Consider the following 17,239-nt stretch of genomic DNA (forward strand, 5'->3'; position numbering starts at 1 on the left):
TGGCTCATACCTGTAATCCTAGCACTTTGAGAGGCCGGCCGAGGCAAGTGAATCACTTGAGGCTAGGAGTTCGAGACCAGCCCGACCAACATGGTGAAACCCAATCTCTACTAAAAATACAAAAATTAGTCAGGCATAGTGGTAGGTGCCTGTAACTCCAGCTACTAGTGAGGCTGAGTGAGGCAGGAGAATCACTTGAACCTGGGAGGCAGAGGTTACAGTGAGCTGAGATCTTGCCACTGCACTCCAGCCTGGGCAGCAGAGTGAGACTCCATCTAAAAAAAAAAAAATTAAAAAATTAAAAAGCCATCAATTTTGAGATACCTACTATGTATAGTTATCTTGGACTGATGTTGAGGTTGAGGTGTTAGCTGGCATTTCAAGCTATATTATTTTTTTCTTTTTTGGAGATGGAGTCTCTCTCTGTCACCCAGGCTGGGGTGCAGTGGCATGATCTCGGCTCACTGCAACGTGCACTTCCCGGTCTCAAGCAATTCTCCTGCTTCAGCCATCCTGAGTATTTTGGAATACAGGTGTGTGCCACCACACCCTGGCTATTTTTTGTATTTTTAGTAGAAATGAGGTTTCGCCACATTGCCCAGGCTGGTCTTCAACTCCTGGCTTCTTAGGAGCCCCAGCCTCTCAAATTGCTGGGATTATAGGCATGAGCCACTGCATCTGGCCCAAGCTACATTATTGATTGGGGACAGCCTCAGGCAATGAAGCTAAGGATCGTTTGCTGAGGAAATTCTAGAAATCAAAATATATAAAACCAAGTTGATAGTCACCACTGTGCCAATGGGTCCAGTGAGAAGCAGAGAAAGATAAGCCAAAATAAAAAAGGGAAGGTAGGGATTTGGATAGAGCCCACGACCAACTTAAAATATGTAAGCCTGCATCTGAATATACTGAAATCCTTAGCATCATATTGGAAATATTTTCAGAATGTTTCCAAAGAAAATACAAGGTGAATGAAATTCTGAGTTTTAAGTGGAATTAAATAGCAGGAGTATGTTGCAGAGTGTAGGCTGCCAGACTTTAGGATTTATGGATCAGTACAATTAAAGAGAATACATAACTGGAGGACTATCAAGAGGTGCCAGCTCTTTTTTTTTTTTTTCCCAAGCATTGCTAGCGTGGTTTCCCCCTACTAAGATTCTGTTTGGTGAGGAGTTTACCTCATTAGGCCTAAGGGATAATAGAGTTTAATTTAAAGGGTGAGAAAACAGTTCAAAAGATACACAAAGAGAAGTTTATTTTCACTATGTGGAAGTTACTGGTTAGTGTTTCCCTCGATTAGAGTCCAGCTCTTCTGAGTTCTAATTCCCATAGGGTTGACTTCTGCCAGGTGACTCGCAGTCAGTGTAAGTGGGAAGCTCTGTGATCTGGGGAGCTATGCTGTGACTGACAGAGTCCAGTTACAGCACTCTTCATCTGTGCTCAGGCGGGTACCCTCTGCTGTCTGCAAGCCTCAACTCCAAACCACACTCAGGTTTCCCTGGCTTACACTGTGCTCCCTGGAGACACTCACAGATGCAGGAAAGTGTTTTCCAGAGCTGGTGATATAATATGTTGTGGCTGCTACTTTTTTCCTAAAGGTTTTTTAGTATGGAAAATATTAAGCATATCCCAAAGTAAAGAATGTGTGAAGAACCATCATACACTGTCACTCAGCTTCAATTATAAACTAATGTCCAATCTTGTTTTTTCTACATTTCTACCCATTTCCCCAACCCCAGATAATTGTGAAGCAAATTCCAAACATCATTTCATCCACAAGCATCTTGATTATATATCTCTAAAAGCTATAGATTCTTTTTAAAAAAGTACAATTAGCATACTTTAAAATATTAATAACTCCTCAGTATCATCAAATATCTAGTTAATATTTAAATTTCCTTGATGGTTTCATAAATGTCGTCTTTACTTATTTACATATTTATGTATATATGTATATTACAGTTTGTTGTTTTTTCTATTCAGGACACAACTGAGATCTATGTCTTTTTTCCAACAGATTTTAACCATCAGGTTTTTCATGATTGCGTGTATGTAGTTTTATTTTACGTTTATTTTTCTCTTGAATTTTCTGTAAATTGAAAATTGATCCTAAATGGCTGATCTTTTTTTTTTTCTTTTGGCAAGAATATTTCATAGACAGTGGTATGTCACTCAGTCAAGAAACACATGATATCTGGTTGTTGCTCTTTCTTTTTTTAATATTAACCACTGATGACTTGGTCTGGATCCATTATTTCATTAAGAGTGTTGGTAATTTCTTATGCTTTTTACAGAAATGCAAAACAATTACCTGATTCTTGGGGCATTTTTAAGTTTTCATATTGTTGTTGTCCTAAACTCTAGCAATTGTTCACTGTTTGCAAAAGTGTGATCTCAAGTCTTTCACACAGCAAGCAGGGATGGTACAGGGCAAAAACAGCCATCATCTAAACTTATCACTGTTTCATAGAATGAGAGGTTGTTCAAAAGCAGATATGGAGAAAATTTAATTGAATATTAAAAGGTAGAACTGTAAATACGTGTATCTTTCTAGAAGATTCTCCACTATCTTGATTTTCACCCCCCCCCCCCACATGCCACTTTGGACAGGGGAAGCTGCATTCTAGACTCACACCATGGATCAGAATGTAGGAACCATTGGTTAACACCATAGCATTGGTTAATATCTGCTAGAAGGTGAACATTTGTCTCACCAGATTAAGGGTGAAGCTCAACTTTGTTTTTGAGGGCACCATTTAACCATTGTGTATTCCACATTACTGTCTACAATGAATTACACTAAGTTTACAAGCTATTGTTTAATTTATTAAACAAACATGTATGAAACACCAATTCTGTGTCATGCACTGAGTCAGGCACTTGTATAAAAAATGAAATAGAATGTAGAATACAGACATAACACAGATGAATAAAAATGTGGAGTGAAGACATTATGATATAAGAAAAAGAAATTGAAGAGACCTGCATCGTTAGTCCCTACCACACATCTAAGAACCTTAGATATCTGTGAATGGTCCCAAGTAGACATATGTCTTTTTTTCTGTGAATGGTCCCAAGAAGGCATATGTCTTTTCACACTTATTTTGAAAACTAAGTAAAATAATGAAAATCAAAGGTAAACTATAAACTATAAGAAACTAAATGGTAATGTTTGGAATTCAGTTGTCATAATTTCTCCTGGTACATTTTCTCACTGAAATAGATATAATGCATCCTCTTTCTCCCTTAATAACTCCAAAACCCTATTCTTTACACTAATGGTTTATTGAAGTAATCTTTAAAAGTATTCTATCACCCTCAACCCATCTCATGTTGCTGATAAGGAAGCAGCAATCTAAGATGCAAAATGACTTATAAAGATGCCCAATGGTTGAGCCTTCTGATCTCCAGGCCTATACTCTTGTCACTATGTCATACTGCCTAAGATTTCTTTCACATTAGGAACTATAAGCATGGGTGGTACATTCTAAAATCCTAGGACATTAAGGCATGGGAGGAGAGCAGCTCAGTTTTGGAGACCAGACATAAGCAGGATATCAAAAAAGCAGGTGGCCAAAAGACTCCGGGGATTCTATCTGCTAATCACTTGTTCTGTTTGCTCCATAGCTCCTACCCCTTGCTGTCCTTCTCCTTTTATTTGACTTTTCATATCCCCATTCTTGTGTTGTCTTGATACCAGCCTGATGGGACTGATTGGTCTTTTGATGGTGGCTTTGTAGCTGCTGACCTTGGCTAATCAATCTCACCTTGAATTACCAACTCTCCTTCAAGAGAAGGAATAACATAAGTTGAACCACTTGACCTGGGAACTTGAATTCAGTCTGACTGTTTGGGGTAGCATGGTGTTCCCAAAAATCAAATTTGAATGTCTTGCTCCCTCTCCCCTCCTTAGTTCCTGGCCCCATCCATCTTCAGAGCCAACTGTTTGAAGATGGAAGGGGCCAGGAACCAAGGAATTGGGGGTAAAGAAGACATTCAAATTTGGGCCAGGAACCCAGGATGGGGAAGAAAAAAGAAAAACTGTTGGCTTTGAAGATGGAAGGGGCCAGGAACCACAGAGGCCGTCGAATTTTGAATGTCTTTATACTAGACATTCACATTGTAATTTACTATGTACTCCACCATTGTGTATTGAATGCTACGAACCTTTTCGTTACATTGCTCGTAACAGCTGGCCTCTAATGTTGAGTTGGTTATTAGTGGACTAAAATTTTCAGGCAGATCAGGAATTTTGGGGGGCAGGGCACCATAATTGTCAGCTTACTATGATTCTCTCAAGCCCAAATAATTGCCTGTAGCATTCTTCTCACTCAACTCTACAGGGTCAGAACTGAGTACTGATAAGGCCAAGATCACAGGGTTTTTGCATTTGACGATGAGTCTTAGGGGGCTCCAGAGAGTGTAGGCGGATCAAGGCAGTTCATAAGAAAAAGCAGTTCAAAAACCCTGTTAAAACGCAACCTTGCATATGCTTGAGAGTCGTGAAATGCCTCTTCTGACAGAAATGCCTAAATTAGCATAAGAAGTAGTAATAGTTGGTTCTACATGAAGGCCAGGGTACCCTTATTTTATTTCCGAAAGAATTCTCCTGGAAGAGACATCTGCCAGAGAAGGTACAAGGCCGAGCAACAGTATACTTTCCCTTTGCCCCAACCTAATATTCACTAAAATCCTCTTCAATACAGGTTGCCAATTTAGCCTGTTCCATCTCCAACAATGAAGAAGGGGTGAAATTAGTTCGGATGGCAGCCACCCAGATTGACAGCCTGTGTCCCCAGGTAAGCCTCATTCACTTTGTTTCAAAAGCTTGTCAGTGACCTTCTCCACTCCAGCCCTTGTGCCCCCCCTTTCCTTTCTCCATTTCCTCTTGCTGGAAAATGCTACTCATTCATGAGCCATTTCAAGTTCTACCTTTCTCAGAAAGAATAAACTACACCGGTCTCTTCAGAATTACCATGGCAGGGGCTGGGCATGGTGGCTCACACCTGTAATCCCAGTGCTCTGGGAGGCTGAAGTGGGAGGATTGATTGAGGCCAGGGGTTCAAGGCCGGCCTGGGCAACATAGTGAGACTCCATCTCTACAAAAAATAAATTAGCTGGGTGTGGTGGTGCATTCCTGTAGTCCCTGGGGAGGCTGAGGTGGGAGGATTGCTGGGGCTCAGGAGTTCGAGGCTGCAGGGAGCTGGGATTGTGCCACTATACTCTGCACTCCTGTTGACTTTGTTCTATTTGTTTTGGGTTGTGATTTAAATGTTCCATATCTATTTACCTTGTCTCGGCAGCTAAATCATAAACTTGCACATGTGGAAAGCAAGAGTGGCATTTCTGCTGTATCTGTGCTAAGTAAATGAGACTTGTCCAGTAAATACTTTTTGAAACCTGAGGCAAACTATTATGTCTTAAAAAGCAAACAAAAATTAATGGTAGTTGAAAACCTACTTTATCTTTTATGTGTTTGGTTGTCCTTCTGAACACCAAGAACCCACTTATCTGTAGAACGTACAGGGTACATGGTTTTAACATGGTCTTTGACTGGCTTATTCCTCTCTTGAAGTGTGTGGTCATCATGTCCCTGGATTGTTTCCAACAAATAGGTCATCAATGCCGCTCTGACACTGGCTGCCCGACCACAGAGCAAAGTTGCTCAGGATAACATGGACGTCTTCAAAGACCAGTGGGAGAAGCAGGTCCGAGTATTGACAGAGGCCGTGGATGACATCACCTCAGTGGATGACTTCCTCTCTGTCTCAGGTAATCATCACAAACAGGTCCCTTACAAGGCAGCTGGAGGACGGCAACTGAATGACATAAGGAATGTCTCACAAATGTCATGGGTCTGTGTTTCAGGCACACTCCTTAGATCTTTGAGCTTTTTTGATCATCTCTGCAAATGTGATTGTAACACCCTCTTAAATGCTTCGGTGTTTGTTATTTCAAGACACGCAGTCAAGGCATTAAAAGGGAATACATTATTTAAGGTGGCTTATATTCCTTTTTAGTGTTTGGAGTTTATAAAGCAGGATGGCCTTTGATGTATCTGAATCACTCACATAAAAAAGGGCCAGGGAATATGAGATTCATTAATCTACACAGTTTATATCTTAAAAATAGGTGATCTGTTACTCCAGTTTGGCTATGTTAAGTTTTTTTTTTTTTTTTTTTTTTTTTTTTTTTTTTTTTTTTTTTTCCCCAACAAGGGGAGGTTTGTGATAACACAGGTAGAGATATCAGCCGCAGAACTTACCCCTTAGCAGGGACTTGGTAGCTATGAAGGCTTTGAGCACTTGTCTATGAGGTTGTAGAAGGAAGTGAGTGAAATAAAATAGAACTCATCACTTGAAATTATAACTTTCTTTGTAAATGAAGCCAGACTGGAGGATGATCGTAGACATGAATAACTGTGGAGTCAGTTTGCCCTTTAACAGGACTCATGGAGTCTGTTTCAAGACTGGTCTGCCAGCCAGCAAATGGGCATTTTTCCAAATGCTTTTGACCTAACTTATTTGGCCCAGTTCACCTGGAAGAATCTCTGTGAGGAGGAGGTGACTGGAAACATCAGTCTTCTTTGTGAGGCATTGAAAGAGCCAGCTGACCCTTGGAAATTCAAATTGGCCAGGTGTTGATTCTACACAGGTGTGTGGAACTCACACCTACTGACTCAGGCAATACTAGCCCTGATGACCTGCTGGTTCTTGGCTGACTGAGGGCTGAGGGAGACATTGCATCACTGTTGGTGGGAACCTGGCGGACAGGACCTCTGCCTGCAACAGTGTGGAAGTGATTTCTGAAGGGGGCCGTCATGTTTAGAAATATTTCTAGTTGCAGCCTTTTCTTTTCCGGAAGAAACAAAATAAATTCCCACTGGGGCTTGTCTGAGAACAGCGTAGTCAAATCTGTAGATTTGATGGATAATCAAAAAGCCAGCTTTTCAATGATGGGGCAAGCCAAGGCAGATGGGAACATTGATGTAACATGTGGCCTGTGACTAGAATTTACCTTACTCTCTGCTGCTTGATTTAATTCTCATCAAAAATCTATAAAATAGGTACTAGTAATTCTAAGTTTTGTTTTAAGAAAACTAAGTCATTGAGAGGGTAGGTAACTTGGCAGAAATGGTATTAAGATCCAGATCATCCTCTTTTCAGAAACTATATAATTCTCAGTAAGTCAAGATAGAAAGGAAATTTCCTTTGGTGCTTTCTGCTTTCATTCCAGCTTGCTTTTTCCACCTCTGGCATTCTCATTCTAATCTTTAATCCCTTTCTGAAACCTGTCTTGTTTTTTATTACCAAGGTCTTCATTTTTGATGACTCGTCAAAGCAACTATTCATTTAAATATCACCATATCTAGAGTTTAGCTGATAAAAGAACTCAATATGTTGTCATTTCTGCTTTTTTCTTTTCTTTCTTTCTTTTTCTTTTCTTTTTTTTTTTTTTTTTTTTCAGACAAAGTTTCACTCTTGTTGCCCAGGCTGGAGTGCAATGGCACAATCTTGGCTCACCGCAACCTCCGCCTCCTGGGTTAAAGCCCTTCTCCTGCCTCAGCCTCCAGAGTAGCTGGGATTACAGGCATGAGCTACCACGCCCAGCTAATTTTGTGTTTTTAGTAGAGACCGGGTTTCTCCATGTTGGTCAGGCTGGTCTCAAACTCCAGACCTCAGGTGATCTGCCTGCCTTGGCTTCTCAAAGTGCTTGGATTACAGGCATGAGCCACCACACATGGCCCATTTCTGCTTTATTATTTTCTGCTTTGCTGATAGCTGAGTTCTAATCTTGTAAAAGATAACCCCACAAAATGAATCTCATAAGGTATTTGGAAATTGCTTAGATAGGTATGTTGGTGATTTGGGTGTTGGAGAATACCAAGGTGGCCGCTGATACTAATCTTTATAGTATATGGTCAGTTTTTTTTTTTTTTTTCCGGGATAACTATGGTGCTCCAAATAAGAGCCCTTCCCAACCAGCCTCAGATTTCACACAGCCATCCTGACAGCCCCTGGAAATCTTCTGCATCCCCTTCTACCTTCAAATCAATAAGAAATACCTGTACACTGCCTTTTCCAGAGAGGAATCATTTCAGAACTTACAACGTTTCCAACTATTCTTTGAAATGCATGTACAAAAATTTCTGAGGGTGGGAACAAGCAAGGTAAGGAGGTCTTATCTCAGAGTTTTTCAACAGGGCAAAGCTTTTCTTAATTTTCCTCCCCCAAGCCCTGCCTCTTTGCTCCCTTTTCTCCTTGCCATTCCGTTGTGCATCTCATTATTACTAGCAAGAAGAAAAGACTTTGGCTTCTGCTGATAATACTGTGCAGTCCAACCCCAGTGGTACAAGTGCCACAGCATGCCATGGCAGGAAAAGGAACAGGCGCTGTCAGAAAGCCAGCTTGGCAGGGCCTGCTGGAGCATGCCTTTGGAGTTGACAATCAGAGGCAGCAGGCACCTTTCCACAGACGGGGTTTGACAAATAATGATACAGCCCACTCTGTCCTGCTGGTAGGCTGTGGACACAGCCCAATAGGTAGGGAAACTACTTCTCATCTTCTCTCTGAGCTAGAGCCAAACATTTACATCAGTAAATTGCAAGTTTGGCCCAGGAGATATTTTGAAATGGCATTAATGACATTTTATGTATCAGTTTCTTTTTAGGGGAATATCTCTTTGGGCAGGAAACTCTATTTAAAAAAACAATAAAAACAGATCTTTGTTTTTAAAAGATGGTAGTTTAAAATTTTTTTTAATGCTACCCTAACTTCTGTATCTGATATTAAATTTGTCCATATGAAATGCAACAAGTTTGGGGAGCAATGATGCTGGCTATTAACATTACAGGAGCAAAACCAATTTTCAGATGTGGCCTGTGCACATAAAAAAGTGAAATGACTGTGTTATAACATATAAACTTTTTCCCACTTTGGAAAACCTACAGTTTTTAATAATGTTTTAAAATAAGCATCTTGGCATTAATCATCTGACAGTTTAATTCTTGGATTTGGCTCAGAAAGTAGTAGGAAGCTAAGATCTGAAAAAGCTATTAACTTGATCTTATAATGCCCAATAGTTTTTTGTTTGTTTGTTTGTTTGTTTTTTACTTTTCCTTATTTTTTTAACTCTACAGTCTTAAGTTTGTTTTCTTTTAAAAATTCACAGTGAACTTTATTTTTTTTGAATCTACAGCCTTGTGGTTTACAATAGTGAAAGAGTTTGGTCATTATTGATTTTTTTCATAACAACATTGTGTAATTTCTAAAATAGTAATGTTGCAAAATGTAAGGAAGTTTACAATAACGTATGTTGCAATCAAATATTTCATGACATGTTTAAATACCACACTTGATATTAGAGTGTGGCACCAAAACATTGTAGTTTTTCCCAGCAAGGGAATAATCTCTAGAATACATTTGCCTTTTATTACTATTTTCATCTCAATTCCTTTCTACTTGCAACATCATTCCTCTCCCTCTTTACTTCATGAATTCTTTCTCTTCAAAACACCTTAGAATAAAAGTGTGTAACTGATCGCCCCTTCTCAATGGGCATGTTCATTCAGTATCTCTCTTTTGATTGCCTGCTGCCTATAGGCCACTGTCAGGAATGCAAATATGAATCAAGTATGTATTCTGCCTTCAAATAATTGACTGCCCTCCTTGATACATACTAGATTAGCATGCTTACTAACTGTAGGAGCTAGACCTGAAGGCACAGGGTATACGGGTGGGGAAGTTATTACAGGGGGTTCAAAAATCCGTATATACACCAAGTATGGTCTTCTGACCAAAAAGTTCATGTTCATGTCTACGTAAACAGGTATGACTTTTTTCCAAATACGAGCAGACCTCAAATATATTGCCAGTTCTGTTTCAACTACTGCAGTAAAACACCAATTGTGATAAGGTGAATCGTGCAAATTTTTTGGATTCCCAGTGCATATAAAAGTTATGTTTACAGTGCAGTGTAGTCCATTAACTGTGCAGTAGGATTATGTTTAAAAAATGTACATACCTTTATTTAAAAATACTTCATTTCTAAAAAATGCTAAAGATCATTCTGAGCCTCCAGCCAGACATAATCTCTTTGGTGGGGGTGGTGGGGGGTTTCCTTGGTGATGATCTGAGTGAGGGTTCCCGTGTGGTTCCTCAAGGTTGGTGTGACTGTGGCAATTTCTTAAAGTAAGGTAGCAATGAAGTTTGCTGCGTTGATTGACTATTCCTTTATGAAAGATTTCTCTGTAGCATGTGATATGCTGTTTGACAGCACTTTATCCACAGTAGAACGTCTTTCAAATTGGAGTCAATCCTCCCAAACTGTGCTGCTGCTTTATCTACTACATTTATGTAATATTTTAAATCCTTTGTTGTCATTTCAACAATGTTCACACTATCATAGTTAGGGATAGATTACATCTCAAGAAGCCACTTCGCTTGTACATAAGCAATTCCTCATCCATGAAGTTTGATCATGACATTGCAGCAATTCAGTCACATCTTTAGGCTCCACTTCTAATTCTAGTTCTCTTGTTATTTCCACTAGAAATGCACTTTCTTCCTCCACTGAAGTATTGAACCCTTGAAAGTCGACTATGAGGGTTGGGATCAACTTCTTCCAAACTCCTGTTAATGTTGATATTTTGACTTTCTCTGGTGAATCAGTCATGGATGTTCTTAGTGGCAACTAGGATGGTGAATTCTTTCCAGAAGGTCTTTAATTTTCTTTGCCCAGATTCATCCGGAGAATCACTATCTATTGCAGTTATATCCTTATAAAATGAATTTTCTAAATAATAAGACTTGAAAGTCAAAATGACTCCTTGATCCATCTGCTGCAGAATGTTATCTACAGAGTGTTATCAAGCAGGAAAGCACTACTAATCTCTGTGTACATCTCAATCAGAGCTCTTGGGTGACCAGGTGCATTTTCAGTGAGCAATAACATTTTGAAAAGAATTGTTATTTTTATTCTGAGCAGTAGGTTTCAACAGTGGACTTGAAATATTCAGTAAACCATGCTATAAACAGATGTGCTGTCATCAGGCCTCATTGATCCATTTATGGAGCACAGGCAGAGTAGATTTAGCATAACTCTTAGGGCCCTAGGATTTTCAAAGTGGTAAATGAGCATTGGGTTCAACCTAAAAATCAACTGTATTAGCCCCTAATAAGAGAGTCAGCCTGTCCTTTGAAGCCAGTCATTGACTTCTCTCCAGCTATGAAAGTTGTAAATGGCACCTTCCAGTAGAAGGCTGTCTTGTCTAGATTGAAAACTTACTGTTTTCCCCCTTTAATCAATGATCTTAGCTAGATCTTTAGGATAACTTGCCACAGGTTCTATCTACATCGGCACTTGCTGCTTTAACTTGCACTTTTATGTTATGGAGATGGTTTCTTTCTTAAACATCATAAACCAACCTCTACTAGTTGCCAACTTTTCTTCTGCAGCTTCCTCACCTCTCTCAGCCTTCATAGAATTAAAGAGCGTTAGGGTCTTGTCAAGATTGGGCTTTGGCTTAAAGGAAAGCTGTGGCTGATACGATCTTCTATTTAGACCACTCAGACTTTCTCCATATTAGCGATTAGGCTGCTTCGTTTTCTTATTTGTGTGTTCATTAGAGTAGCACTTTTAATGTCTTTTGAGAACTTTTTCTTGTACTTGAACAAGTTGGCTGTTTGGCCTCTCTTGACTTGTGACATGTCTTCCTCACTAAGCTTGATCATTTCTAGCTTTTGATTTCAAGTGAGAAATGTGTGACCCTTCCTTTCACTTGAATACTTAGAGGTCATTATAGGGTTATTAATTGACCTAATTTTAATATTGTTGTGTCTCAGGGAATAAGAAGCTTGAGAAGAGAGAGAGATGACAAACGACCATCTTGGTGGAGCAGGCAGAACACGCCCAACATTTGTTAAGTTTGCCATCTTATGTGGGCATGGTTCCTGATGCCCCAAAACAGTTGCTATAGTAACAAAGATCACTGATCACAGATCATCAAAACAATAATGAAAAATTTGAAATAATGCAACAATCACAAAACTGTGACACAGAGATAGGAAATGAGTATATGCTGTTAGAACAATGGCACCAACAGACTTGCTTGAGGCAGAGTTGCAACAAACCTTCAATTTGTATTTGGAAAAAACAAAAAGCAAAACAAAACAAAACAAAACACCCCACCAATATGTGATACACAATAAAACAAGACATGCCTGTACATTATTAATAAAATACAAATCTATTTGAAAACATTCTGAACCGTAGTAGCTTTTACATGTCTACCATCCATCAATATAACTACTATCATGAAGAAACTGTGACTCTTTTTTTTTTTTCATAAAAAGGGACCTGAATTGGAGAAGGTAGAAAACCACTGAGTAAACTGTAATTATATGTTGCTTAACGACAGGCATACGTTCTGGGAAATGCATCATTGGGCAATTTCATCTTTGTGTGAACATCATATACTGTATTCACACACCTAGATGGCATTGCTTACTGCATACTTACACTGTATGGTACTACCTATTGCTCTTAGGCTACAAACTTGTACAGCATGTTACTGTACTGAAAACTGTAAGCAATTGGAATATAGTAGTAAGTTTTGTATATCTAAACATGTATAAATATTTTAAAAGTACAGTAAAAATATGACATAATCTTATGGGACTACCTTCAAATATGTGGTCTATTGTTGACTGAAATGATTTATGTTGCATGATTATATCTTAAAATTTTAAAAGTTTATCTATAAAAATTAGTCAATTAGGCTGGGCCTGGTAGCTCATGCCTGTAATCCCAGCACTTTGGGAGACCGAGACAGGTGGATCATTTGAGGTCAGGAGTTCGAGAGCAGCCTGACCCATTGGTGAAAACCCGTCTCTACTAAAAAGACAAAAAAAAAATAGCTAGGTGTGATGGTGCATATCTGTAATCCCCTCTACTCAGGAGACTGAGGCAGGAGAATCTCTTGAACTTGGCAGATGGAGGTTGTAGTGAACTGAGATTGTATCACTGCACTCCAGCCTGGGTGACAGGGAGATTCCATCTCAAAAAAAAAAAAAAGTTAATTATAAAGCTAATATTTTGTTCACACGACATTATTAACCTATATAACAAATTTGTTGATGATTTGACTAATTAATAGCAATGTTTTTGTTATTATGGATTTTTAGCATATACTGGTTTATTTTAAATAGGTATAATAATATCTATAAAAAACATATTTCTTGCCTCTTAAAATAGTTGCATATTTCTACTTTTGGATAGTCCCATTTAAAAAAAAACAACATACGTTTTCATTTTAACATATTGGGTAATGAATAGTTTTCATACAAATTAAAAACAAAACTATTAACTCCGGAAGGATCAGTATCTAATATAATCAACAGACGTCTCACTAGGTTTTACTCAACTCCAAAGTACCATTTCTAAACTCTGCACGAAACTTTGCCCGTTCTTGTATTACTGTTATTCAAAGAAAATAGCAGATGGATGTGTGATTTAGACACAAATCCTTTTCTAGTTACTTACTCTCAGGGGCCAGGACACATTTTAATTGTCTTAAGAAATTCCACAGGACAGGAAGAGAAGCTTCTTATAATCAAAGTTTTATATTTAAAATTCTGTAACAATATTCATTTGAGTAAACATTTGTCTCAGATATCCTTTTCGGTATATACTGTGTTCATATGTTTAATCACGTTTTCATTAAAATGTCATGTCTCAAAAAAAGTCCTGATTTGGGAAGTACTACTTTTTGTGAGTTTTAGAAATCTAAATATTAAAATTTAAACATTTCATTATTTTTCTATTCTAATTTATAGTTGAAATTAAAGAACTAGAGAATGTAGAAATCAGTAATTTATAATGGTTTGAGTGAGAATCACACTGTATGAGGTCAAAATGGATGTTCTTTATGAAAAGTCAGTTATAACTTGCACTTTCTATACTGTGTCCTAAAAAAATAAATTTTCTAAGTGCTTAGTGAGAGTAGGGGAGATCAGTAGTGGAGACTAGGATTTGCTGGATACTCTCCCTTTTTTCCTTCTTTAGGAAATTTAAAATCAGAACTAGCCCTAAAAGCTTTTTAAAGAGGTAATATTTTATTTTAACTCTTTATAAACTATTGGTTGGATTTGGCAGTTATAATTTTAAAATATTAACAGGTTACTTAAGACTTTAAAAAATATATTTATCAAAAAGCACATATTTTTATGTGTTCATGTCTTGGTGTGTTTTGGAAAATACCATAAACTGTGTTGTTTATAATCAATAGAAATTTATATCTCATGGTTCTGGAGGCTGGGAAGTCCAAGACAAAGGACTCTACTTCCTCATAGTCTTCTCACGGGAACGTTGCATGGTAGAGGAAGAGGGAGGGATCTCTGAGGTCTCTTTTATAAGGATACTAAATCCATTCCTTAGGATTCTGCCCTCATAATCACCTCCTGAAGTCTGCACCCCTTAATACTACCCCTTTGGGAGTTAGAATTTTAACATATGAATTTTAAGGGAACACAAACATGCAGTTTATTATTTTGTGTGTATGCATGTATGTGTGTGTTCAGCTTAAGTTATTTCCACAGAGCAGTAAACCTTTCGAACATTTCCTTAGAATTCTGCTTCTAAAGAATGCACAAGGAATAGAATTACAGATCTCACATGGGAAATGAAAAATACAAAATTATACACTTGTTAAAACTGCAAGGGAACAAATAATGTGTTTTCTCTATGCCATTAGAGAGTGAAGCCTCCCCTCCTGCCTGCTTGATTTCTACTTTGGGCAATGACGTGAAAGTTATGCAGACCTTGACTATAATGTGAGGGAACCAGCCACAAGACTGGATTGTATTTTAATTGTGAGAAACTCTGATCATCTTCACCTAATCAGTTTTCCCATTGTATATACCATGTGCATGACATAATTTTAAAAGACCAACTGCGTGATACTTGTTTAGTTTTTCCTTAAATGTTTTCTTATTGAAAACATGATTAAACAAACATTTGCCCAAAGCTTTGACTCTGGTTTTATTTATGGACATTTATACTTGGTCAGATTGACTTCATGTTGGCTGCTACAACTTCTAAAAGGCCTTCTCGTGTGTAAGTATCAAACTTCGAAACAAAAGAAGGGATATTCTTTAAGTCAGTGGTCCTCAGAATGTTGTCTTCAAACCAGTGGCATTAATGTCATATGAGAACTTAATAGAAACTCAATTTCTTGGGCTCTATCCCAGACTTACTGAATCGGAAACTCTAGGAGTGGCACCCAGCAATCTGTGTGATGCTACGAGCCCTCTGGCTGATGTTCAGGTTTGAGAACCACTATTGTAATTATAAACTATGTCCTTTACATACAATTTTAGTATTATTAGGCATGCATTGAGATGTGTCCAAGGCAAGGGCTCATGATGGTTGAATCAATTTTAATTGGTTAAGTTCTGAGTGATGTAAAGTCATCTAAATGTGTATGTGTCCTCTCCATAGAAAATCACATCTTGGAGGATGTGAACAAGTGTGTGATAGCCCTCCAAGAGGGAGATGTGGACACTCTGGACCGGACAGCAGGGGCCATCAGGGGCCGGGCAGCTCGAGTCATACACATCATCAATGCTGAGATGGAGAACTATGAAGCTGGGGTTTATACTGAGAAGGTGCTGGAAGCTACAAAATTACTTTCTGAAACAGGTAAGCATTGGTATTAGGTCTGGCCAAAATGTTAATATCTTGATTAGTTTCCATATCTGAATAAATCTGTGTCATTGATTTCTGTAGGCCTTTATGCTTCTAAATTGCACATAATCGTGGAATGGATAGAGTACTTGAGTTTTCTCTTTGTTTTTTGAGTTCGAATTGGAATAACATTAGGAGATATTAGGAGAATGACAATTTTACTGCTTTGCATGCATGTATTTCTTTATAGTTTTCATGTAGATCATTTGATTCTCCAAACACCTAATAAAATTTTTCTGCTTACTTCATTATCTCCAATTGTGGATGAGATAATTTTATGGTTCGAGAAAATTACAGTTTGAATTGGCTAAGAGACTGGAATGAGGTCACAGGGTTATAAAATAGTGCAGATGTGATAAGAACTTGGAATCTGTAAGTTAACCTTTTCTTCATTTATTGCTTGAGAGGATAGGACCTTAAGGAAAAACTGTGAACAGCCAGTGGAAAGCATAAAGGCTCTAGATAGTGCATGGATATGATGTGCTCAAAGAAAGGTGGTGGCTGCTGACAAAGAGTTAGGCTTTCAGCATATTCCCTTTCTTTCTAGGAAAGCTTTACATGCCCTCCTTCAGGGGCATGTGGCTGCTCACAGGACTCACTGCTATGGTAAGGCATGGTTACTTATGGAAGTTTGTCAGAGCTTGCACATGCATTGGGGTGAAAAAAAATACTTCAACTGAATTAGAACAATCTACAACTCTGGAGAATATATAAAAGACTGGCCTGTTTTAAGTAGTTCTCCCCTCTTGACCAGTGTCTTTTGGCTTCCTCAGGCCTTGTATATTTGTATATATGAAAATAGATATATAGTCCAAGGAATAAAAGGAGACTAGGGAATAGAAAAAGAGAATGTAAGTCCACATTGGATAAGGTTGTTAATGAATAATGAATTGGTGCATATATATGCACAGAAGGGCTTCTCCCCTCAAACCCTAAGGGGGACCTTCATGGTTTTGCATATGAGCTTTGGATGCCACTAGGCATTTTAAAAATAGCCATCTCTGAAAGGTCAGCTATGGCTGTGTTCCAAGTTCTGCATGATGAGATATGTTGGTAGAAATACGTTGCTTTTTATGGGGAAAAGATTATTTACAAAAAGTTCTGTAGGTATTTGTTAGCCTGGAATAGCAAGGAAAACACAGTACATAAACACAGGTATTGGTCATTCTCTTTGAAATATAAGCAGAAACAGAATGGCGTGGCATCATGTTATAAAGAGCACATCTAGAGATTGTTGCCTTGGAACATCCTTACAGACTTAGAATTATAAATAATAACAAAAATAATGATGACAAGATAAAACTGCATTTCAATTAGCTGAGAGTCCGCACTGCTTTCTTTCATATAAGCTTGCCCTTTATATTCAATTGAGTAACACAAAGCAAGCCATACAGTATTTCTTTCCTCACTTGGAAGAGTTGTAAAAAGGTATTTTTTTTTTTCTAATTCTCCAAATTAAGGACTTTTTCTTAGTAACCTTTAGGGAGACCATCTC

General features: G+C 38.2%; 1 protein-coding gene across 8 annotated transcripts in view; it reads left to right on the forward strand.

Annotated features, from left to right (window-relative positions):
- LOC105465339 (catenin alpha 2) overlaps positions 1 to 17,239 on the forward strand; it is a 1,482,339-nt gene that overhangs the window by 1,367,682 nt on the left and 97,418 nt on the right. For all 8 annotated transcript variants that reach the window (XM_011713753.3, XM_071077395.1, XM_011713752.3 and 5 more), the window contains 3 exons: positions 4,707 to 4,799; positions 5,616 to 5,772; positions 15,499 to 15,699. In XM_011713753.3, coding sequence (XP_011712055.1) covers positions 4,707 to 4,799; positions 5,616 to 5,772; positions 15,499 to 15,699 — 451 coding nt within the window. The remainder of the gene's footprint in view (positions 1 to 4,706; positions 4,800 to 5,615; positions 5,773 to 15,498; positions 15,700 to 17,239) is intronic.

This window comes from Macaca nemestrina, chromosome 13 (genome assembly GCF_043159975.1).
Source record: "Macaca nemestrina isolate mMacNem1 chromosome 13, mMacNem.hap1, whole genome shotgun sequence".
NCBI lineage: Eukaryota > Metazoa > Chordata > Mammalia > Primates > Cercopithecidae > Macaca > Macaca nemestrina.